The following is a 25565-nucleotide window of genomic DNA, read 5'->3' as shown; positions in this document are numbered from 1 at the left end:
TGGAAATGGATTGGAAGTGAGGGTGTTGACTGTGTTTGGGGACTGAATATGACATGAAAAGAAAGAAAAGAGAGAAGGAAAACCAAGAAAGACTATAGTGGAGTGAGTGAAAAAGAGAATAGTAGGTAAAAAGGTCAGAAAGATGATTGAGAGAAGGAAGGACAGGGACCAGTTCATGAACAAGGGCTTCAAGGAAGGGAAAGCAGCTTACTCCCAAGGAGAACTCTGTCTTCTCCATGAGAGAAGTCTTTACAAATCTAAAAAGTGGAAGGCGGCTGGACACAGTGGCCACGCCCATAATCTCAGCTACTCAGGAGACTGAGGCAGGAGGATCAAGTTACCATCCTGGGCAACTTAGCAAAAAAAAAAAAAAAAAAAAAATTCCCCATTTGTTTTTGTTTTAATTAGTTACACATGACAGTTCAACGATCTTGACATATCATACATTTGAATCAGATGGGATCTAATTTCTCATTTTTCTGAGTGTACAGGTTGCAGAATCACATTGGTCATGCAGTCACGTACGTACCCACAGCAATAATAATGTCTATTTTATTCTGCTGTCCGTTCCCCCCTTCCCATCCCCTCCCCTCCCATCACTTTTCTCTACCCAATCTAATGTGATCCACTTTTCTTTTTTTTCCCCTCACATCGTTATACCTGTATTCTGTAAAACAAAGGGGGTCTCCTTCCCTCTTCCATGCAATTCTCATTCTCCCTCCTTTTCCCTCCCGCCTCTCTTCCCTATGCAAAAAAAAAAAAAAATTTAAAGGGCTGGGGATGTAGCTCAGTGGTAGTTCGCCCCTGGGTTCTATCCCCAGTATGGAATCTCAGGCAACTGGGGCAACACAGAGACCTCTAGAAAAATCCTGTTTTCCAGATGATAGTTTTTCTGATGGTTCATGGGTCTTAAAAAAATGTATTTTGGATATTGGATTTAGAAAGGTTAATTACACTGAGCATAAATTGCAAATATTTTTTTTCTTTATATCCAACATGAACTTACACACTCATTCTTTCATTGACTGAATCTGCATGCTTGTTAGACCAAAGGTCCCAGCCAGCCCCTGTTCTGACACTAACACATCAACAACTGTTTTGTGGGTGAGCATCTTACTACATCCCAGAGGACCTCATCCACATGTTTTCTGGAGTAGCCACTTGTAGATGTTCCTATGCTTGGGGAGAGGAGCTGAGTAGGTTGATAAAACATCTTCACAAATGTTTTTGCTGTGCACAAAGAATGCGACAGAGCAGGGTTTGGGGATAATGGTTTCATTCTCTGTCCATTCCCCTCAACATCAAACAAGTTGCTTAAATATGGTTTATCCACACTTTTCTGACTATTGGGTGAGGATAAGAATGCTAGGATAAAAATCAGAAATTATCTGAAGATGCTTGTTGAAGGGGACAATGTGAGCACAAAGCACTGTTATCAGTGGTGAGTGAAACTGTTCCAGAGCCCTCTTGCTTCAGAAGCTCCTTTAGAGGCCTGGGAGATACAAGTGATTCTCAGCTCATTTCAAAACACTCATCTCTTCCTACCCTAACTCCTTCACTTATATGTTTATATCGTAAACTGAAACTTTGTGCATGTATTTGTGTCTGTATTTCTTTGTCTCTAATTTTACCGTCAGTCACCTTGTCTCTTTAAATATATCTCACAGTTCTTTACTATGCCTCTAGTAAGGTCTAGTAAGGTATTTATCAAATACCTCCTGACAGAGTTATCTACAACTCAACAAGGAAAAAAAAAAAAACCTCTGGTATCTGGTTTCTTGTCATTTTAAAAGTTTTGGAGGTGGATCCTGGAGCATTTTCAAAATTGTTTCCTAGGAATTCATGCTACCCACCACATAGGAGATGACATAGGTTTTGGTAAAACTGACTTAGAGATCTGTGAAAGATTCATTCATTCATCCCACATGTCATCACTGAGCTCCTCTTGTGTCCCAGGCACTATTGTGGATGCACAAAAAACAATATGAACAAAACATACAAATCTCTGATCTCTTGGAATTTATGTTCTGGGGGAGGTAAAGAACAGACAGAAAAACAAAGTAAGTTAGTACATTATTCACAATATTAGAAGGTGATAAGCACTGCGGACAACTCTAAAGCAGGGGAGGGAATGAGAGAGAAGGACAGGAAGATGTAATTCTAAGCAGTGTGGCTGGGGAAGGGCCACACTGAGCAGGTAACAGTTGAGCGAAGACTTGAGGGAGTCAGCTGTGTCCATTTCTGGGGAAGGGTCATTTGGGCAGAAGAAACAGTAAGTGCAAAGCCCCGAGTTGGAAAGTGTCTAGAGAGCTCAGGGAACAGCAAGGAGACTGGAATGGAGTGAGTGAAAAAGAGAGTAGTAGGAAAAAAGGTCAGAAAGATGATTGAGGGAAAGAAGAACCGGGACCAGCTCATGAACAAGGGCTTCGAAGGCTATTGTTAGAACACTGGCTATTATGAGAAGTCTTTGGAGGACGTGGGGCAGAGCAGCGACAAAGAATGACTCTGAACATCATGGACAACCAGACGAATGGGAAGTTAGACTCATTTAGGTAGGACGTGTCGGAATGCATTCTACTGTCATTTATAACTAACAGAACAAATTTCAAAAAGAAATTTTCTGTAATGAGAATAGACTTTGTGTGTGGCCAGGTTGGGGAGGAGTAGGGCAGGTTTGACAGCTATCAGTCATCTAGGTGAAAGACGATGGTAACTTAAGACCCGGTGGTAGCAGTAGAGAAGATAAAGTAGAGAGCTTGTCTAGAAATGCCTGAGGCTTGAGCTGACAGTTTAAATGTGGGATGTGTGTGTGTGTGGGGGGTTAGGATTAAGTAACTCCAGTATTAGTGGATGGACAATAAAAGAGGTGCCATTAATTGAGATGGCAAAGACACAGATGGAATAACTTTGGGGAGAAGATCAACAGTTCAGTTTTGGAACATTGATATTTTCTTTAGAAGTCCAAGTGAGGATGTCAAGGAGTTAGCTTCATACCTGGCTGGGAGTGGGTCTCTCAGGAAACTGTGGAGAAGCTGAACATCCTCTCTTTCGTTAGCTGGACACAGAGAGGCTAACAAGAGTCTGCCTTATCCTCATTAAACCTGGACAGCTTGGAAAAAATAAAAGCTTTTTAAGCAACCAAATTAAATTAATTAACTCTATTGTAAATCTTTTGTACCCAGAAATTTTGTCTTACTTTGAAAAGCATAGGGCCTGGCTCATCAAGTGTTTGGTTATGAATAAATAATTTTAAATCAGTCAAAAATGTCTTGAAAACACCAGGCGCAGTGATGCACACCTGTAATCCCAGTGGCTTGGGAGGCTGAGGCAGGAGGATCACAAGTTCAAATCCAGCCTCAGCAATTTAGTGAGCCCTAAGCAACTTAGTAAGACCCTGTCTTAAAATGAAAAATAAAAAGGGCTGGGAATGTAGCTCAGTGGTTAAGCACCCTGGGGTTCTATCCCCATACCAAGGGAAAAAAGTTCTTGAAAAAAGTTTTAAACAAATTATGCTGTGTACATATATGAATATATCACAGTGAATTTCACCTTTATGTATACCTATTAAGGATTATTTAAAAATAATAAATTAATAGAAGGAAGACCAATGGAGTAGAGGAAGGGGAACAGGGGGAAAGAGGAAGAGAGAGAAAGAGGAGGTATTGGGGACTGAAATGGAGCAAATGACATCCCATGCATGTATGATTATGTATCAAATGAAACCCACTATTATACAGAACTATAACGCACTAATAAAAACATTTTTAAACGAATCTTTTATTATCCTAGTAAAATTTAAGTTGATGTAGCCAACATTCAGTTCCTAATATAGGCAGTGGGGGTGCGAACTGTGGGTGATAAGGAAGAACAAGAAAAGGGCACTCCAGGATGCCAAAGGCCAATGTCTCGGCTTGGCACCAGAATCACGAGGCACTCACAGCTTTGTAGGTTCAAACAGCAATTCTTTATTCCAGCTCTCACACCACCTCCACACAGGTCCAGGGGCAATCACGTTCTCCTGTCTCCCGCACAAACCACCTACTCCACGAGGCTCTCTCCAAATCCCATTTTTATCTCACGAGAACTCAATGGGAACAAGCAGCAGGAACACCCTAATCCCAGCAATAATCTTCAACTTCCAACTTCCTTAAAACCCATTATCTTAAACTGGCAACGCCTTAAACTCAAGGAGCCGGTTACTTCCTCAAACCTGATCAGTTCTAAACCCGGATCTGCCTTGGTCCTTGAGCAAGGTCACCTCATTAAAGCATGCATGCAATGTCCCATCAAATGTCCTCTAAGCAGCATGGGGTACGCTTGGCAAGGAAATTTCGATGCGTCATTCCTACTTGGTAATGGCCCTCAGCATCTCCCCCCTTCTGATTAATTAAACAACAAGCCATGTGGCTTAGGACCGTGCCTGGTAGGTTGTCCAATTTAACATATGGTTCTTACCCGTCATCGGATGAACTGACCTCTAGGCGTCAGTCCCCTGTCTTAGGTTGAATCCACTGCAATCAGATCAACCCGTCGCTGACTAACCGGTCCAGCATTCAGCCATGCTTGTGGATAGGCCTAAGCACCAGTGGGGGGGTGAGGTTCTTGCCTCACCTCTGTTGGCCCCCAAATTTAACCTTGGTGCCAGTGGGGGGGTGGGGTTCTTGCCTCACCTCTGTTGGCCCCCAAATTTTAGACCATCACTAGTAGAAGGGAGGAAGATACAGAAATGCCACGACACCAAGCCAATTGACGGCTCCTTTGGAAAAATTGCATCACTGGTGACACCATCAGCAAAGATGTCAGCATTACCACAATTAACATGGGGTGCGCTGGCAAGGAAATTGCATCACTGGTGACACCATCAGCAAAAATATGCCAGCAGTACCACAATTCGCTGCACCAGACGATAGTTCACAATGCATGCAACTGATATATAGTCCAGGCAAGTTCTGCAGGCAGTTCAAATCGGAGGAGTCTATCAATATGTCCATTTCCTCCCAAAGTAAATCAAGTCCTTGATTGAGCATTACTTGTTGAGTTATATTCATTGATGCATCAGTTTATACAGTTTACTGTGGTAGCTATCATAGAAGCTGTAGTTTGGTTTTCTTTGTCTTCACCGGCACTGGGATGGAGATGGGAATTCTGGCAATGATGTTAAAGAGACATTATCCTGAACAGAATTATCAAATATAATGAAAAGGAAAAGTGAAAGTAAACAAACAGATCTGTTAATCACCTTTAAAAACAATAGTAAGCAAACAGATCTATTAACCACCTTTGAAAACAATCATTAACAGCTGTTTACCTAATTAGATTAAACCACTTAAATCACGTGAATAAAAAAAAATTCGGATCCATTTTTTCATGAGCGCTCCTCATATAAAAATATGGACATACACACATACTGACATGCAACACAAAACAGTGCATACATAACATACAACACATAAGACAATAATAACGGCCTTGTAGCTTTACCTAGGTAAAATAGCTTTACCTAGGTAAAATCTCCATTGCAATGTTTAAAAACTCCAGTCAAAAAATAAAACACAGTCAAAAAACAAAACTGATCAGAAAAACATTAACCTAGGTTTGTATGAGCTCAAAAAGTAAAATAGAACTTTATGATGTGGGAAAAATGCAATAATAAAATAGATATTGAAAAAAGGCACCGTGGTTAATCACTGTCGCAGATGTAAGAATAGCCAAGCTGGAGCTCTGGATATCAGCTGTTATGGATTTCAGTCAAATCATCTTCTTTTTCTGTAGAAATTGTTTTGGTTAACCTCTCTGGAATCCAAATCGGCTGCTGTTCTCCCTGTGGGAACACACAAACGGAACCCGACTCCAGACAATAACTGGGTCGGGACCTTTCCATTGTCCTGTTAGAATATCTTTCCAAAGTACCTTAGGCTTATGTACATTTTTCGGATACATATGTCTTTCCGCAGCACTAAGTCATGATGAATCCAAATTTAGAAAGTTTAGAGTAAAAAAAGGGTTATTTTAAGTTTATCTTTGGGGGATATATACCCCTTTAAGATCCTTTTAAATTTAAGTCTTTCAAAAGCATTTTTCCTTAGTTTTTAAAATTACTTTAGTCCTTTTAATTTTTAGATGTGGTTTTAAACCATAGTTGTCTTAGCCTTTTGTATTTTCTATCTGAAATACCTTTACTTGACATTTTTAACCATTTTCTATCTTATTTCTATCTTCTACTTTTCTTCTAAGGTTTTTATATTTACCCTTAGTTGCTTTCTTGTCTCCTAGTTTTCTTTTGTTTCCTATTTTGTGGGTTTAAAATTCTTGTCTTTCTACATCTTTTTTATCTTCCTATATCTTTTTTATCTTTCTACATCTTCTCTCTCTCTTTTTTTACCTTCCTGTACTTCTGTTTTTGAAGTTTTCCACTTCAAATTTTTAATCTTCTTTATCTAAATCTTTTTTCTTATTATCTTCCCATTTTCATAGGTTATATATTTTTTCTCCGTCATGAAGGCATCTTAACCACCTTCAATTTGACCTTTTAAACCCTTTTGCAACTTATTTAGACATTTTACAACCTTTTACTTTACCTCACAAAGATTATTTCATCTCCCTCTTTTTAGTTTAATAAATATATTTTAATAGTTAATAGTTTGATGAGTAAAGCAATCTTTTATCCGCCATGAAGGTATCTCGACCACCTTCAATTTAACCTTTTAAAGCCTTTTAATTATCACCTATACTGTACTTTTAAATGTACTTTTTCACCACCTACAGCTTCACTCTTTTAAACGAGGCTTAGATTCTGTTTAAATCGCTTAATGTTAGTTTACATGGCTGCCCTTCAACCAAAGGCTTTTTTTTTTTTTTTTTTTTTTAGCTCCATTAAGAAGCTTTGTCTCAATCTGCCATGTACAAATACCTTTTTTTTCTTTCTTCTTTTCTCAAGCTTATAAAGTAAGTCTAGTTTCCTCAAAATCTTTTTAAATGGCATTTACAACTTTTTACTTTACCATACAGAGATTATCTCATCTAGAAACATTTATTTAACCTTTAACCTTTTATATTAAAATATATTTCCACATCTTGAACCTTTTTATATCCCTTTTTTAACCATTAACACTTTTTATAAATTCACATTCTGAAGCAACCCATATAAAATTACTCCACTTTAATAAGATGAAATACTTTCATGTTTTTAAGGTACTATTATGCTGTAATTGAAACCCAACTGAAACTTCTTATACTCTTTGTATATAAATTACACATGATAGAATCTTAACTCTTAGTAACCTTGTTTTAGCAAAGACACAGACCAAAGCAATATTAAACCTTTTTCCATTTACCGATTTATGAAAACACACATAATGTTTAAATATATTACCTTATGGAACTTAATAAGTAAAGAGTACTTGATTTCATATTTAGTGGTTGATATTTTAACACTTTAGCTTTGTAAATTAATCAGCTGTCTGTAAAAACCAAGATCTTAGACAAGTATAGTAAACAGAACTAGCCATCTCTTTCTTGTTCAAGAAAAATCCTTCTACAGGATACCATGATGGTCCTATTGATATACTTAATAACTCATCTTTAAAAAGCCATGGGCTACATTTTTGTACTGTATCAACATATGCCCTAGCTGTTCTTGGTCTTACTCGGGTGCCTCCTTCCTCTAACAATTTCTCTTCCTCAGAGGCGAACAAATTCAAACCTTGAGTCAACCATTTTCCCCAGTTTGCCTGAGAAAGTTCTAGGAACAGGCAACTTGAAATAAAAACAAAATAAACCAAAACAAGAACACGTTGTTTTTTGAAATGGTCACCCATTTTTTTTTTTTGCTCTCCTTCAGGATCGAGCAAATTCACTTACCCCCAAGCTTCAGACATCCCCGTACGGGCCACCAAATGCCAAAGGCCAATGTCTCGGCTTGGCACCAGAATCACGAGGCACTCACAGCTTTGTAGGTTCAAACAGCAATTCTTTATTCCAGCTCTCACACCACCTCCACACAGGTCCAGGGGCAATCACGTTCTCCTGTCTCCCGCACAAACCACCTACTCCACGAGGCTCTCTCCAAATCCCATTTTTATCTCACGAGAACTCAATGGGAACAAGCAGCAGGAACACCCTAATCCCAGCAATAATCTTCAACTTCCAACTTCCTTAAAACCCATTATCTTAAACTGGCAACGCCTTAAACTCAAGGAGCCGGTTACTTCCTCAAACCTGATCAGTTCTAAACCCGGATCTGCCTTGGTCCTTGAGCAAGGTCACCTCATTAAAGCATGCATGCAATGTCCCATCAAATGTCCTCTAAGCAGCATGGGGTACGCTTGGCAAGGAAATTTCGATGCGTCATTCCTACTTGGTAATGGCCCTCAGCACCAGGAATGTATGGGCTACTGGGAGGGAAGAGGCCAATTCTCAAACACTTGGGACTCAAAGCAATGGATAATAGGACCCAAAGAGAGGCATGAAGAGGGTGCAGCGGACAATTGAGGAAGGTTTCCAGAAGGAGGCAGCATTGAGCCTGGTCTTGAAGGATGGGAGGGGGAGGGGCTGGGACAGCAGGTGGTTTTTCTCATCTTGAGGATGATACAGGTAGATGCATAAATATCAGAAAACTCTTTATTCTGGCTTGTCTAAAGAAAAAGAAAAGGTTTGATCTCCACTTATCCCTTCTCCCATGCTTTTCCTTTGTGTAAATAATGAGTTTCTGATCTATATCATTTTTATTTCTCTGAAGAACTTCTTTGTATTCATTTTTGAAAATAATTTTGAGTATAGACTTCTGGGCTGAAAATGGTTTTCTTAGGGCTGGTGTTGAAGCTCAGTGGTGGAGCACTTGCCTAGCATGTGTGAGGCCCTGGCTTGGATCCCTGACACTGAAAACAAAAAAGTTTTGTCTTTCAAGTCACTTAACTGATGTTACTCCACTGTCCACTGCCTTCTCATTTGTGTTGTTTCTTTTTTCCTTTTTTTTTTTTTTTTTTTGTACTGGGGATTGAACCCAGAGGTGCTTTACTACTAAGCCACATCCCCAGCCCTTTTTACTTTGAGGCAGGGTCTCATTATTTGCTCAGGGACTTACTAAATTGCTAAGGCTGGCCTCAAATTTGTAATCCTCCTGCCTTTGCCTCCTGAGTCGCTGTCACCACACACAGCTCAGCATTTTCATCATTTCTGATGACAAGTCTATTGTTCATCTTGGCTTTGTCTCTGGATGAAATGTGTCATTTTTTCCTCTGGCTCCTTTTAAGATTTTCTCTTCCCACATGATTTTAGCAATTTTATTTTGATATGCCTTGGTGTTCTTTTCTTCATGCTTCCTGTATTGAGGTTTGTTGAGCTTATTAGATTTAGGGATTTGTAGTTTATATTAAATTTTGGAAATGTTTCTGCCGTGGTCACTGAAAATGTTTTTACTGCCCTTCCCGCCTGCCCAGGACTCTGATTACACATATATTGAGCCACCTGAAGTTGCCCCACAGCTCAGTGATGCTTCATTTTGTTTGTTTGTGGTGCTGGGGAACCTTCTGCATGCTAGGCCAGCACTCTACCTCTGGGCCACACATCCCAGCCCTCATCTTTAAAAGCTTCTCCATGGGTTTCATTTTGGATAGTTTCTATTGCTATATCTACCGGTTCAATCATTTTTCTTTTGCAATATCTAATTTGCCCTTAATGTCAACCAGAGTACTTTTCATCTCGGAATTTGCAGTTTTCATTCCTGGAAGTATGAGTTGGGTGTTTCTTATACTTTTAGTTTTTATCTAACGTAGTCCATCTTTTCTCTAGCTTTTTTCGAATGTGTGGGATGCAGTTAAAGCAACTATTTTATTGACTTTCTTTTCTAATTCCTTTATCAGAATCATTTCTGGGTTGGTTTCAGTTGGCTGATTCTCCACTCTCCCTTCCCATTTTTGGTTGTCTTTCTGTTTCTTTTAAGGCACAGTAATTTTTTTTTTTTTTTTGAACACCAGACATTGTGAGTTTTACCTTTTGGGGATGCTAAAGCTTTGTGAAGCAACTTTCAATTCCAAGACAGTTTGGCTGACCATCCCAGACACTACACGTTGTAGCCTTGTGCCCAAAAGGTCCTACTGTTGACTGAACAGTCAAAAATATCAAAGGGTATTCAAAAACAGTCGAAGACAAGTATAATTTGAATCTAGTAAGTCAATGAATGATATCATAATATTGGAGAATCAGGGTCCTCAAACTAAGCCAGATTGGGTGGGAGAAGGGATGGGAGTCTTGGTAGCCTGAAATTGAAATGAGAAAGGCCTGACTCCTGAGGGACTGGATCCAGGGGCTGCCAGTGTTTGATCGTAGTGACAGTGAATATTTTTTGATATGTTGATTAGTGATTTGAACTTTTTTATTGTATGACTGTTCATTCATGTTCTTTGCTTATTTTAATTGGGGTTTTAATCTTTTTTGGTTTTGATTTTTTTAACTAACTTACAAGTGTTCTTTACAAAGGAACATTATTCACTTTTCTTGTCCTATATATTTTGTAATATTTCCCCCCTAATAACAATTATACAATGTGCTAGGTGCTATGCTAAGAGCTTTAGGTATGTATTTCAAGAAGGTCATTATCTTATCCTACAGACAATTCTGTGAGGAAGTTGTTGCTGCTGTTGTTCTTTCGCGTTTTGCAGACAGAAGCTTAGAGATGTTAGGCACTCTAAGCCGCTATGTGACCTACTTAGTAAAGGAAGTGGAATTCAGACAGACTGTGTCTGATTCCAAAACCCATGTTCTTTACACCTTTTGGTCTAGGACATTTTCTTCCTTTTAATTTTGTTTATAGGTCTTTTAGTGAGATGGTAGTTGAAATTTTTTCATTTCCACATAGATCAATAAAGTTGTTGTTCATTGATGGGTTTTGCTTTTGTTTTTATGTTTAGAATGTTTCTTCCTTCCTCTAGATCTCAAGATCAGACAAATCTTCATCTATGTTTTCTCATATTACAAGTACTTTAATTCAAAAGTTATTCTATTACATTTACATATATCTAAAATATACAGAGGGAAAAAAGATCTTGTCTCCTTTAAGAAAAAATTGACCAAAATAGTTCAAAAATTGCAGAACTACCAAATAAGCAACCCACTACAAAATGATTTCGTTTTTGTTTGGTTTGGTTTGGTACCAAGGGTGCTTAACCACTGAGCCACATCCCCAAGATTTTTAAATTTTTTTTTTTTATTTTGAGACAGTGTCTTGCTAAGTTGCTTATGGCCTTGCTAAGTTTCTGAGGCTGACCTTAAACTTGTGATCCTCCTGCCTCACACTCCTGAACCACTGGGATTACAGGTGTGCACCACCACACCCAGCCAAAATGACTTCTTGAAAACAAAGTATGGGCACATGTTTAAGATTAGTAACTTGATTTATAGCTGCTTTTTTTTTTTTTTTTTAATTCCGGAGAAGAACTGTTTCAGGATCAGATACGATATTTAATCAGATATAACACTGTGTTTCTGACCTGAATGAGAAAAGACTAAGCAGGGATACTGGAAGAATATTGCCTGAAGCTTTCTCCCCCCCCCCTCCCCGCAGTGATTGGGATCAAACTCAGTGCCTTGCATATGCTCCTGCAAGTGTTCTGCTTCAGAGCTGTTCCCGCAGCCCTGAGGCCTCTTTTGAGAATGATCCAGCATTTCTGGTTCTGGAGCTGGTCAGTCAATTAGTACAAGGAGGAATCCTTGCTGCTGGCAACTCCCATCTAACCAGGCAACAAGAGGAAAACCAAAAATACTTGTCATCACTGAGTGGCAGTCACTTGAACTGAAGACAGGACCTGGCTGGGAAATGGGGACTTGATGGAGCCTGTTGGGCTTCAGGCATGAGAAGATAAAGGTTTGGGAACCAGTTTTGGCTTATATTTGTTTGGTGGTGAGTTATGACACTTATTGAATCATGCTTGGCTATTTTAAAAAAATCCTTCTCATATTACATTTTTAATTCAATTGATAGATCAAGCTTGCAATTCGACCTTAATGAGAAGGTTTCATTGCAATTGTATTAACTGACGAAATGATAATTTTTCAGAAAGCAAATCAGCTGATTTGCATACAATTCATGACTAGATATGTTTCTATAATACCAATACAAACAAGCAGTTATTTTCATGAGGACTTTTTCATCCTCACAACTACCATCTGGGATAAGAATTGCCATTTTTATTACTTTGTTTCTTATTTTGTCATAGGGGCTGGGAAACATCTCCAGGGTCCCGCTGCAGCTAATAAGAAAAAACAACCAGACCATTGCTGCCCCTGCCAAGCTTACCCGGTCTTCCCTTTGACCTGAGGTCAGACCCTTAAGAAGGCCTTGAAGCACATCTGGAGGAGGAGTGCTTCTTCAGGGACTTGAGCCATGTGCTTTTGCATGTTCCCAGTGTTAACCAATGTCATACAGGGTGTTTCCAAAGGCCCTGATCCTGGCTGAACATTGTTTTTTTGTTTTATTTATTTATTTTTTAATTGTAATGGGACATAATACCTTTATTTATTGATTTTTATGTGATGCTGAGGATCGAACCCAGGGCCTCATACATGCTAGGTGAGCGCTCTACTGCTAAGCCACAACCCCAGCCCCAAAAGTTTGGTTTTTTGTTTTCTTTTTTTCCTCAGAGATTTTGACGTGCATGTGTTTGCTGGCACTGCCTCTTCAATTGGGTTGTCCACAAATCCTTAGCCAAACCCAGGCAAGCTTTGGCTTATGTGACTCTCACAGCCTCTGTATGCATGACAGCTGGCCAGTGCTTGTCAGTGGACTTCAGACTGACACCTGCTAATTATTTGTTCAACATTTCATTAGAGAATCTGGGCAACCACTGAGCTAGACTGCAAAGGAGGGCTGCTGGAGGGCCGTACTCAGTCTCCAGTGATTCAGTTCAGCTCTCCAGACCTCCTCAGCAAGACACATGCCTAAGAGAAAGGCCCTATCACTTGGGAGGCAGCCTGGCCCCACCAGACCCTAGTGCACTTAGCAAAGCAGGAAGCTCTGCTGAGTGCCCTGTTGTTTTCGTCAGCTTTTTCACTGTTGTGACTAAAAGATCTGAGCAGAACTGTTGTAGAGGAAGAAAAGTTTATTTGAGGGTTCACAGTTTCAGCGGTCTCAGTTCACAGACAGCCGACTCCATTCCTCAAGGCTTGAAGTGTGGCAGAACATCATGGCAGAACAGTGTGGTGGAGGGAAGCAGCTCATATGATGTTCAGAAAGCAGAGAGACTCCTCTGGCCAGATACAAATATATACCCCAAAGCCACACCCCCAACTAACCTCTTCCTCCAGTCACACCCCACCTGCCTCCTCAGATACCTCTCAGTTAATCTCATCAGGGATTAATTCACTGATTAGTTAAGGCTATAACCCAATCATTTCTCCTCCAAACCTTCTTGCATTGTCTCACACCTGAGCTTTTGGGGGATACCTCACATCCAAAACATAACACATGTTTTGCTGTGGCTGTGTATTTTCCGTAATGTCTTAGACTCCTTTCCATATAAAAACCCCAGTCTCTGCATGGCTGACCCAGTCCTAACATGATCTGGATGCAGAACCTCATGTGGGGCACCTTGATTCAAGATAGTATGAAAATTTTGTGTATTATTACCATATAGACCAGGATACATAGTGGTTTCTGATTTTACTATGATAATGATATGGGCAGGAGGGAGATAGCATGTCTTGGGATTCTAATAAGATAACTCTAGCATCTTCAAGGTCCTGATTTCTAGAGAATTTTGGAGTGTCTGCAAAACTGAAATTATCCTAAAGAGGCACAAAGAGAAACAAATAAACAAATAGTGAATTTTCAGTTCCTGTCGTTGAGAAACTCAAACTTTCCCTCATAGGTTCAAAATAAATATGCTGAAATAAACTGAAAATAGATGAACAGAAGAAAAATATACAAATTTTATTAACATGCATAAGTATGGGAGCCATACAAAATATCAATGAAACTCAAAGATTCAGATGGTTGGACTTAAATAGCATTGTGAGTACAGAAGGAAATAGGGGGTTCAGGCTCCTGGGAGGAGGGGGCAGCAGGTTAGAAGGGTGAGGGAAGGAAACTGCCCGGTGAACAAGGTGGTCTTATTATGCAGATAAAATCTCACAAGGTAATCTCAGAGATGCCCTCAAAAGGACAGATTTTTAAAAGTCTGACTCTATATGTTGGTTATTATTAATCTCTTCTCTGGTGGTTAATCTTTCCTAGTTATTCAATGAGATTCTTAAGGATAGAGTTTAAGACTGTTGCATTTATTTTGGAAGTATTTTCTAGAAAGAACCCTTCCCTTCCCAAGTGCAGGGTATGTAGGAGAAGCTTAGAAAATCCTTGGTTCTGAGGCAGCTTTTAAGGACTTCCAAATTATTTTAATTCAAAAGCACTTAGCATACCAAAGCACATACTTTGGGGCAGAGTTTCCTGAGCCAACAATACAAACAACATTACTACCAGTCAGAAACCAATATCATTGATTTAGGAAAACATTTCCCTCCCAGCCGAGCAAATAATGGATACTGAAGTGTTTATTAAACACCTAGTATGGACTCAATGCCATTCTAGTGCTGGGAAAGGGCTTAAAATGTATGCATGGGGCAAACAGGATGAAATAGCCCCAACAGTGGGAGCCTGTGAGAAATGCTGGAGTAACAGTGGCAAAGTGAGCTAACTACTGTCCATGCTGTGGTGCTGCAGGTTCAGAAGGAGCAGTAGGTGGACTGTTGGGAAAAGCCTGGGCAGGACTCCTCTGTGTTCTGAGGATCCCAATCTGAATGATCTCACGGGAGCAGGCCACTGATGTTATCTGGCAGAAGATGGCCAGGACTGTTCACAGGAGCGGATAATGCCTGCTAAACCTTCAGCTGAGATTCCTGTGGAGCTGCAGCTCAACACCAGCTGGGGCTTATGAGGACAGGCCCCAGAGTGTGACTCTTATGCTCAGAGCATCTCCATCCACAGTGTCAGAGATAAAACCAAATCAAGTTAGAGCTTACCCTACAGAGTTAGCTTTCTATCACTGTGACCAAAATGCCTGACAAGAACAACTTAAAGGAGGAAAAGTTTATTTTGGCTCATGATTTTAGAGTTCAGTCCCTGGTTGGCCAACTCCATTGCTCTGGACCCAAAGTAAGGCAAAACATCATGGTGGAAGGATATGATGGAGGAAAGTGTCAGATCAGGCGAGGCAGGCAGCGACTAAAGGAGGCAGATTTAAAAGGGCCGCTGAACAGGCTTTATTGAGATATCACTCCCGGGTGGAACTCCATCAGACCCACAGAGGGGTCAGGGGAAGGGTCTGAGGAGAAACCGAGTGGAAGCTTGACCGGACTGGACTTTCATGGGCTTACAGCAGGAAGGGAAGGGCTTGGGACAGGAAAAGGTGTTTCTAGGGTCCCTTGCCCCCTTGGAGTTGGCTGAACTCCAAGACTGGCCAGGGAGTCCTGCTGATTGACAGGCGTTAGTCAGGAGATCTCGCTGATTGACAGGCATTTCCACCGGCATCTGATTGATGTTCTTTTCCAGCGGCGTGCTGCTTTGTTCTAAGTTGCCACTAAGTCGCCACCATCAACCTAACAGAAAGCTGCTCAGCCAATGGCAGCTGGGAAGGAGCGGTGGAGAAAGGATAAAATATAATCCCCAAAGGTATACCCAATCATACACCACCTATAAAACTATCAAATGGGTTTATTCACTGATTAGATTTCAGCTGTCAGTAATCTGATCATTTCACTTCTAAATATCCTTGCATTATCTATCCCCCATGAGCTCTGGGGGATACCTCATATCCAAACCATAACAGCATATAAGAAAACAGTTCCCAAACTGGGAGATCTCACACCAAAAAAAGAAAAAAAAGAAAAGACTCAAAATCTCAGTGTTAAAGCAGTTTAGAGTACAGTTGATAATGGAGGAAGTATTTTGATCTTTTTCATAATTAGCTGCCATATGTTCTTTTTTTAAGGCAAACAGCTATATATGCTGACTTGTCAGTAGTTGATTGCTTTAATTTCATCGAATCTTGGTAACAAGCACCAAAACAAAACAACAAACAAACAAATCTTTCTTCATGTTTTCTTTTGGGCCAGGGCTAGTGTTTGGAGAGGTGGAAATCAGAAAAGCTTAAGTTTTGGTTAGGTGGCTATATGGTTGGCCTTAGGAATTAGAATTATGATTCTTTCTTCCTTTCTTTCATTTTTTCCCCTTTTCTTTCATTTTTTAAACAGAGGAGAAGTCCACATTCCTCTTGGGTTTGCAGCTCACCCTCACCAGACCTTGGCCACAGTGCTAATTTCTACCTTTCCCATGGATGAGGCCGTGGAGTCTGACAGCAGCATCAGACCCCATGAGGAACTCCTCCAACATCTGGGGTCTAACCTTCTAGTGACAAGCAGCTGGGCCACCCCACTCATAGTCCTATGTCTCCAGTCTAAGGAATCTTGGTCAATGGCAGGCTGATTATCAGGTCCCTCAAGCTTTTTCTAACAAGAACATTTGCATGCATATAATAACATCAATTTGCATAATTAAGGAGAGTCAAAAAGAGTATTCAATTGTCTAAGAGAGAAAGAATTTAAGTTGCACAATAGGTCAGATCTGGAAGGTGACTTAGCATTTAAACAGCCTTCCAATTAGCAGTTGGAAATCTGTGCTTGCTGAACTTCAGAGAAACCCAGACAAGGCTCATCGTTTTATTTATTTATTTATTTAAGACTTTCAGCTCTTTTTTTTTTTAAAGAGACGAGAGAGAGAGAGAGAGAGAGAGAGAGAGAGAGAGAGAGAGAGAGAGAGAGAGAGAGAGAGAGAGAGAGAGAAGAGAGAGAGAGAGAGAGAGAGAGAGAGAATTTTTAATATTTATTTTTTAGTTCTCGGCGGACACAACATCTTTGTTGGTATGTGGTGCTGAGGATCGAACCCGGGCTCATCGTTTTAGCTACGCCCGAACCAGAGGAAGGACCAGCGGGTTTGCTCCGTTCTTTTTACTGAACCAATCCCGAGAGTAAATAGCCAGAGAAAAGGAGTTCAAGAGAGTAGCCAGTTAACCTCTGTGCATTTTGAGTTGGGATGAACTGATGTAGCTCACTCATTTAGGTCTATTCATTCTGATGAGAAAGATACACTTTTGATTAAACCTTTCAGTTTTGCACAGAAATCGACGCACTTTCAATTATACCTGTATTAGTAAAAATCTAATATCCTGCTCATATGCAAACTAAATGAAAGCAAAAATCTGCATTTCAAGTTGAATTCAGATAATTCCTTTCCCAAAGGTTAAGCAGGGTGAGGAAGTAGATGAGGTGTTGGGGGTTGGGCTCCGGGTAAAGTCAGCTCTGGAAGACGGCTGGGTGAGTGCAGCCAGCCACTCTACTAGTTTCCTCAGTTGACTTTCTCATCCCTCCTCCCCTCACTCTGGAGCCTTTGAATGTGTCCCCACCTCCCCCTGTCCCCCACCATTCTAATGGGAGCAGAGATTGAGAATCATCTGTCTAACCCTCTCATTTTACAGACAATAACTAAGGTCAGCCCCCCCCCCCAGATGGCCCATGACAGCTCCGTTTTTTAATCTTTTTTTTTTTTTTAACTTTGGAATTTGGCAATTTATTTGGAAACAAGAAAAGTCTTCTGGCTTAGGAACCACTTGAAAATCACTAGACTGGACAACTGTTCTAGTTCATTCTCTTTATTTGTCTAGAACAATAGAAATCTGTCCATGTTCTATCAAGTGCTGGGGTGATTGTCAAGGTTTGCTGATCGGGGGTCATAAAGCCAGGTTGTTAGTCTCATTATTTCATTCACATTGTCCTCTTGCTCTCTCACTAAAAGGACAGCAAAGTAAACATCATTCATCATTCCAATATATCTTTAAAACTGTAAACAAAGAATGGGGGGGAAATCCCCTTTCAGTACGTAAATACATGCATACATAAGCAAGAAAATATTAGGTAATAATAAGCACCACTAAGTCAAAAAGTCAGCCTCAATCTTTGGAGAAAAAAACAATCTCAGTTAATGGTTTGGTTCATGACCCACCAGTGTTTCTCTGTGCTTATACTAACATATTTAGTTTTTTGTTGTTGTTTGTTTTTTCAACTGAAAAGTTCTATTATGTGGCTTGGCTGCACTTTGCTCTTTTCACTTAAAATCTGTCTTTCCATATAGTCCATATAGCTCTACCTCATCCTTTTAAATTTTTTTACAAGTCCCTTGATCAACATTCAGGCTGTTTGCATGTTTTTGCTACACTGTGTGGCAATGAGCATTTTTGTCCAGCTATCCTTGCATCCTACAAGTGGGATTCCTAACTTGTAGCATTTGCTTCTTAAGAGATGCTGCCAAACTATGTCCCCTCTATATTTAATTTGAATAAAAGCTAGCTCAAGTCATCTGATGCCAGGCTATCATGTCCATTATTTTCCTCCTGGGGCCCCTTCCCTGCCCAGTTCCCCATGAATTCTACTAATCCAGTGAGACCAGTTCTCTTTCCCGAGAGAAAGCTGGGAGGTCAGGTCAGGTCACCAGCAGGGCCCATTTTTGGCTGTCTTCTCTATCACTGCCACATGTTGTAGGGGTGGAAAGGGGAATGATCCCATTGCTGCCCATTTTAAAGGGCTGGGACCCACAACCCTATACCAGAATACAGGTTTTCAGGAGAGAAGCATAACCAATTGACTTGATTGTATTTTATGGGGTGACTATCTGTTTTTATGCTTAGGTGCCACCAAGCATGGACAGCCATGATTGGACGAGAGTATTGAGCTAATGCTAACAGAGCTAATGCTGAGGGAGAACCCAGCCAGGCCTGTTCAATCTCCTTGGCCTCTTTATGCAGCATTCCTTCCTCCTGGGCATGGAGCAGGACCCCTTCTGAAATGAGGGTCTGTGATCTACTACTACCCAACAAGACATGGCAGAGAATTTCTTTATGGCCAGCTCCAAGACAGAAAGGCAGGGTGGGTGGGCACAAAATAACCGAGCCGCCACAAAGCCTTGTAGGTTCAAACAGCAACTCTGTATTCCCGAAATCTCACCAGCACTCTACACACACTTCCCGGGAACACACTCCCTCCACTGGGCTTCGCGCACCGATTCTCTCTCGGAACCCTGCAAGAACTCAACGGGAACTCCAAAGTAGTGATTAGGATTAGGATCCGTCCTAATCCCCCTAGCCGCCCTATTCCCAGAGCAGGGTCACCTTTCAACCATTCCCTATGGCAAAATGCCAGGCATCATTCCGACTTAACTGTGGCTCTCAACAGGCAGGGTAGGTGTTTTGTGGGAACAATGTAAGGGAAATTAGAGCAATATTTTTAGGCTTTATAGTTTTCTTTGGAGAAAAGGACTTCTAGTTTCTATGACTTGCCTTGTGGGGAGACAAAGGAGCAAAAGACAGAGGACAAGAGAAGATCAGAAACTTTGCTTCTGATGGTGCTTCTGCCTATATCCTGGGGCTTCTGTTGTCTTCTGAGCCCCAACATTATCAATGAGGAGGACAAGTTCCCATATGATGCAGTGTGACTCTGCCCATTGTTGTGTTGATCTTGTCTAGGAGATGAAACTGACAGGTCCTCAGTGATGCTGTGGCCACCGATGCACTAAGCCTGTGCTCTCTGGGTACCCTTCTATACTTTACACCCAGGGCAAAGGTCACTGTTCCCACAAAATATGTCCTCCACGCTAGACCAGCTGAGTTGTGAGGGACTTCCCACCACTGTCATGGACGTTTTCCTGCGCCCGGTCCAACCCTCTTCCCAACACCGTCAGATTCCTGTATCATAATCCCAGACCAGCAATTTCTTGTCGGCTCCCCTCAAGGCAGACTCTCCCTCACTTTCCCACTGGATGCTATTCTCCCCAGTGGAGCTCTAGGCCGGACACCAGGACTGTTCCAGACACAGGGGATGCAGACAAAACAAAGAGCAAGTTTTCCTGTGTCCAAAATTTGGAGATTGGGGGCAGATAATAAATAAATAAATAAGAAAGATAATATTGGATAATAAATGCTACTGAGACAAGTCAGGAGAGTAAGAGGGGGGTGGCTGCCTGGGCTCCTCTCAGTTGGGTTGGGAAGGCCTATCTTGAGGGCTAGGTGGGAGCCAACCAGAGCCCCAGCACAGAGCGTCAGGGAAGAGTGGTGGGAGGTGGCCTCTGACCGGAGACAGGGCCATGCCACGGTTAAATCCCGTGAAACACCCCTAGGACAATGGCCTCAAAGACCTCATCCAGCTTCAACATTCTCAAAACCTAAATCAAGATCTAGGAAGCCTACAAATGGGACTCTTTAATGTGACCGTGTATATTTTATTATTTTAGTTTTGAATTGCCTTATTTTCACCCAAATTCTTCATCATTGTGATAAAATGGGGAGCAGTTCTGGCTTTATGGCCACAGGTTTCTGTCATGTGTTTCACTTTAACACAATCTTACAGAGCTTACCTTTGTTAAAAGAATATTTCTAAGTGAAGACTAAGGTAATTTACTGATAAGTATCTAAATTAACTTTAGCATAAAAATGAAGCCAAAAGGTCAGGAAATGAACACTCCTTCTTAGTTTTTCCACTGGGCCTTCCTAGACCAGTGATCAGTATCAAAGAGAAAGGCTCATTTTCCCTATTGATGCTTCTCTTGTTTGAAACTGCTCCTTCTATTGTGATCCCCCAGGCAACAAATGAAGCATTGTAAGTCTTTTCTGGTCCCTTCAATGGCTAATTATACATTTTTAAAGACAATAAATTTTGTCCACAGTGCAGCTGATTACATTCATTTATGAAAATGACTAAAAACAGCACATCAATTTTTTTTTCTGTCTGGTTACTTAAGTGATCATCAAAGCCATAATAGAGTACGGTGGACCTGGAATCAGGAAATGTGGAGTTCAGCCTGCTCCCTCTAAAGGCAAGCTGTGTGCCCTTGAGTACATGATGGCACCTCTCTAAACCTCTCTTCTTACCTGGGGGAGAATGGATCTGCCTTATATACTTCAGCTGGAAGTGTTGTTGGGTGGGGAGGGGCACCTGGGATGCTTCCAAGCCACTGGAAATTTCCAGTTCTTCAACTAGGATGGTATGTGTCATCCTCCAGTATCCATGAGGGATTGGTTTAGAACCCTTCAATGATACCCAAGTCTGAGGATATTCAAGTCCTTTATAGACAATGACATAGTATTGCATAGAACCCAGGGCCTTGTACATGCAAGGCAAGTGTTGTATCACTGAGCTGCATCCCCAGCCCTCCTCCTGTATAATTTAAAACATCTCTAGATTATTTTCAATATTTACATAATACAGTATAAGTGTTACATAAAGGTTATACTATATGTTAATAGAATCATGATGAGAAAATAGTTTGTACATGCTCAGTACAGATACATTTTTTTAAAAATCTGTGGTTAGTTGAATCTGTAGATGCAAAACCCCACAGAGGGCCAAATGTACACGTTTCTTATGTTGTTCATCTTTAAATTGTTCATACACATTTTATAGATTTGTAATGTGTTTGGTATATATCATAACAAGTGTCTAAATAAAATACCTATTGATTTTGAAGGATATGGAAAATGACAATCCCCCAAACAATGTGACCCAGGAGTAAGGAGGAAGAAGGCAAAACATTGATCCTTCCCCGGTAAATTCTTTTCCAGTGGCAAGACAATCCCTGGGAAGGAGGCAAACATCAATTCTAAAATGACAGTCCCTGGAAAGAGGTCAAATATTGATCCTTTCCCAGTAAATTCTTTCCCAAGGACAATAGACCCTGGAGGAAGAAGCCAAACATTGATTCTTTCCCAGTACAATGACTCCTGGCACAAAAAGATAAACACTGGACCCCCCCCCCATATTTGCCCAGGTTCAAATTCTCACAACCTGTTTCCTGAATGCCCAAACTGACAAATTCTATGTATGAAGCCACCTCTAAGTGTAATCTATAAAAACCAGACCCTTCTTGTAACCAGAGGCCATTTTCTACTCAGAAAGTGAGCCCCTCTGATACCTGACTCCACTACTGAATAAAAGGCAGCGCTGGACCATGAAGTCTGCTTTCACTATGGTACCAAAACCATTTTGGTTATTTTTGCTTACTTACATACCTGGCAAAAAGTAAACACAGTGTGAGTTTTCCTCTGGACTCCTAGCAAGTGGATTCAACGTAGATAAAAGGCAAAATCACTTTTCTCCTCACATCAAAACATGATCTTTTGAAAATAGTTTAATTGAAAGAGTAATCACTGAACATGTAAATGAAACAAAGCATATAGCTTTCTTCTCCTTGACCCTCTATTCCCCCTCACTTGAGGCTTTTTAGTGGTCTCCAGAAATATTCTAGAAAGCCAAAGATGAAAATCAGCAAGAGAGAAGCATGTAGAAACATTTTTGTGTGCACCACTGTTTTCCATAAATGAAAGTATATTATACATGCTATTCTGTACTTTGCATTTTACTAATTTTCTTAGAGATCTTTCAGATCAGTCTATGGATCTAACATGATCAAACTTGGTTTTAGGGAACAGTGCAGAGAACGGTAGGGGTAGAGAGTGGATGTGGGAGAACCAGATATCAGGCTAATACCAACGTGACTGGTAGTTATCCAAGGTGAGTAGGCAGGCTCCACATGGCATGAGAATCACTGCCACCAAAGCACAGGTTCTGCATGCCAGGGATTGAGCTAGCCCAACCCTTAAGGTAGGTGCTTATGTTATTTGAGTTTTCAGAAAAGGAAACAAAAGTGTCAAGAGGTTGAATATCTCAGCTGCGTTCTCCCCTTTGATAAGTGCATGCTTCTAACCACTAAGCTCACCACTCTCTTTATTCAGGCCCACAGATGAACCCTTCAGAGGCAGGATGGTCAACTAATTACACTGGTGAAAACTGGATTTGCTGATTCCCTCACCATCCTCTATCTTCTCAGAAGTTGATAGAAATCTAGGAAATTCTATTTGTGATGTTAATAGATGAGCACTCACATCAAATGTCATTAGATCTTCTAAAGGATTCTTTTCAGTTTTAAGTCAACCCTTTTCCTCAAAATTCTGCACATTCTCCTGGAGTTACTTGGTGAATTTTTATCGTTACTTTCTGCTTGATTGAATAAAGGGCAAATTCAGGGCCCAATGCCTACTGACTGCTGTCCATCGCCCTCTCTCCTCTGCAGATCCGAGTGATGGTGGACCTGTGCAACAGCACCCAGGGCATCTGCCTCACAGGTAAGCTGGCCGCTACTGACTGACCTAGCTGCTCACTCAGCCAATACCTGTGCTAGCCAAAAGGCAGAGGCAGAATGAACACAGGAGCATTTTATGTTGTAAAAATACATGTTGGTTTACTTGTACCAGGTGTTTTTACCGAGCTAAAAGCCAATTATAATATAATTATGAAAAGTCATAATAAGTTCTGGTATTGCCATAGAAATACAGCCATGGAAAATAATTAGGCCTTGGGTAATTAGAAACTTGGGGTACCTTGAACCAGGGCCATAGATATTTTCCCCATTCCCATTAGTTTTAAAAGGGGAAAGACCTTGTAAAATGGTAGAGTTCTTGTACATGAGAAATAGAGTTCTCTTATCAGGAATAATTCTCTCCCTGCATCATACATACAGCATGAACAGGAAGGTCTGGAAGCCAATTTCTAAGTAGTCAAGAAATGCTTCCCCCCCGTACCAGGGATTGAATCCAGGGGCACTTCACCACTGAACCACATCCCCTTTTTAACTTTTTATTTTGAGACAGGGTCTTGCTAAGTTGCTTATGGCCTTGCTAAATTGGCGAGGCTGACTTTGAACTTACTTTTTATGAAGAATTTTCTGTGAGGTTCGAACCATGTGCTCGGTGGGCCTGGAGGTTGGCCACATACTGCACCCCTCCACCACATGCATCACTGACATAGAGAACAGAGGAAAGGAACAAGCCGGGGGCACATCAAGACTTGGGACAAGGAATGGCTGATGGAAGGGTAGGTTTTGAGATGATTTTCTAAATCTGAGTGTGAAAGAAACCTGTATCTAACCTGAGGGAAGAATCCTGCCTTCAGAAGGTGAGAGCAAAGAGAAACACAGGCAGCAGAGCGGTCACCCAAGTCCAGCAAGGCTCTGGCCAGGCCAAAGATGGGCCTAGCAGCCTGACCTCAGACATGGCAGCTCCTGCCCCTCTAAAGTGAAGGGAGCTCTCAGATCAGGCGAGGCGGGCAGCGACCAAAGGAGACAGATTTAAAAAGGGCCGCCAAATGAGGCAGAACTCCATCAGACCCACAGAGTGGACAGGAGAAGGGTCTGAGGATACTGATCAGACTAGACTTTTATGGGGCTTACAGCAGGAAGGGAAGACCTTGGAACAGGAAAAGGTGTTTTTAGGGTCCCCTATCCCTTTGGAGTTGGTCAGGGGAGTTGGCTGAACTCCAGGATTGGCCAGGGGGTCCTGCTGATTGACAGGCGTTAGTCAGGAGATCTGGCTGATTGACAGGCATTTCCGCTGGCATCTAATTGACGTTCTTTTCCAGCACGGGCTGCTTTGTTCTAAGTCGTGACCTAGTCGCCACCATGGACTTAACAGGAGCATTCTAAGGAAATCATTTTTACATTAAAACAATGTCTGCAAAATTATGAAGCCAGCTGAAGCTTTCCTTGGGCCTCAGAAGTTTATGACCTCAGGCTCTGGGGAGGCCACATCAGCACTTCACTCTGCTGAGAAACCCTGCTCAATCTGTGCCTGGCTTTAAGAAACCGAGCCATTGTCTGCAGTATTCTCCCCAGTTCCTCTCATTGTGTGACACACATTAACAACACAATGTTCGAGTTTTGTGGAAGGGAGAAATCTGTGGCTTATGTAAGGAGTGAATGAAGGAGAGAGCTTCCCTCGGGAGCCCCAAGTCCAAGCTCACTCTCATTTGCTTCTTTTGGCCTCAGAGCAAAAAAACTATCATCTTGGGGCTTCTTGGGAAATTCTAATTGAATTACTCAAGTCACATTTTGTCCCTCACAGAAAATTAAATATCTTCCGAACAGCTTGGTCCTTTGTTCGGAGACTCTTGTAGTTTAAGCACCTTTCTTCCATCTCTGGAAGGGCCTTTTCAGAGCTCCCAGGTGTGACAGTAATGAGTACTAGAGAAATGTTCAGATGGATGAAATGACAGGCACAAAAGCCTCGTTGAGAGGCACAGGAAAATCCCCTTCCCTTCCGACTGGTACAGTGGCCGACCTGAGAGCCGGGCTTCGTGGTGAAAGCACAGGATGGAGCTCCTGAGACCACTTAGGGGAGGGTGATGGGGAGCAGGGAACTGCATCCCTGCTGGAAATGGGTTGAGCAGGCGATTCTTTAGCACTTCAAAATGCTTTTCAAAAGCCAGCACTCCTTCTTTCATGTTAGCTTGGAATTGAGCCTCCTTTTTACACAGAAATCTCTTCAATTTAAAAGTTTGATGTGAAAAGTACAAATTGCAAAGTGAGAAGATGACTTGGGATAGACCCTACTGCCTGCATTTGAGGAGGTGGTAGATGACAGGACCCAGGACTGAAATGGGCAACTTGAAGAATGGGCAGAGAGCCTTGGTCCCTAGGTGCAAGA

The 25565-nt window shown here is 41.3% G+C and overlaps 1 protein-coding gene across 1 annotated transcript in view; it reads left to right on the top strand.

The window, feature by feature from the left end:
- The window catches only part of Gldn (gliomedin), a 66281-nt gene that overhangs the window by 12727 nt on the left and 27989 nt on the right, over nt 1–25565 (top strand). The window contains exon 2 of the mRNA XM_005316567.4: nt 23159–23210. Coding sequence (XP_005316624.2) covers nt 23159–23210 — 52 coding nt within the window. The remainder of the gene's footprint in view (nt 1–23158; nt 23211–25565) is intronic.

The sequence above is a fragment of the Ictidomys tridecemlineatus genome, chromosome 5 (assembly GCF_052094955.1).
Source record: "Ictidomys tridecemlineatus isolate mIctTri1 chromosome 5, mIctTri1.hap1, whole genome shotgun sequence".
Classification (NCBI taxonomy): domain Eukaryota; kingdom Metazoa; phylum Chordata; class Mammalia; order Rodentia; family Sciuridae; genus Ictidomys; species Ictidomys tridecemlineatus.
The sequence above is the reverse complement of the archived record's forward strand: the minus strand, read 5'-3'. Positions and strand labels throughout refer to the sequence as shown.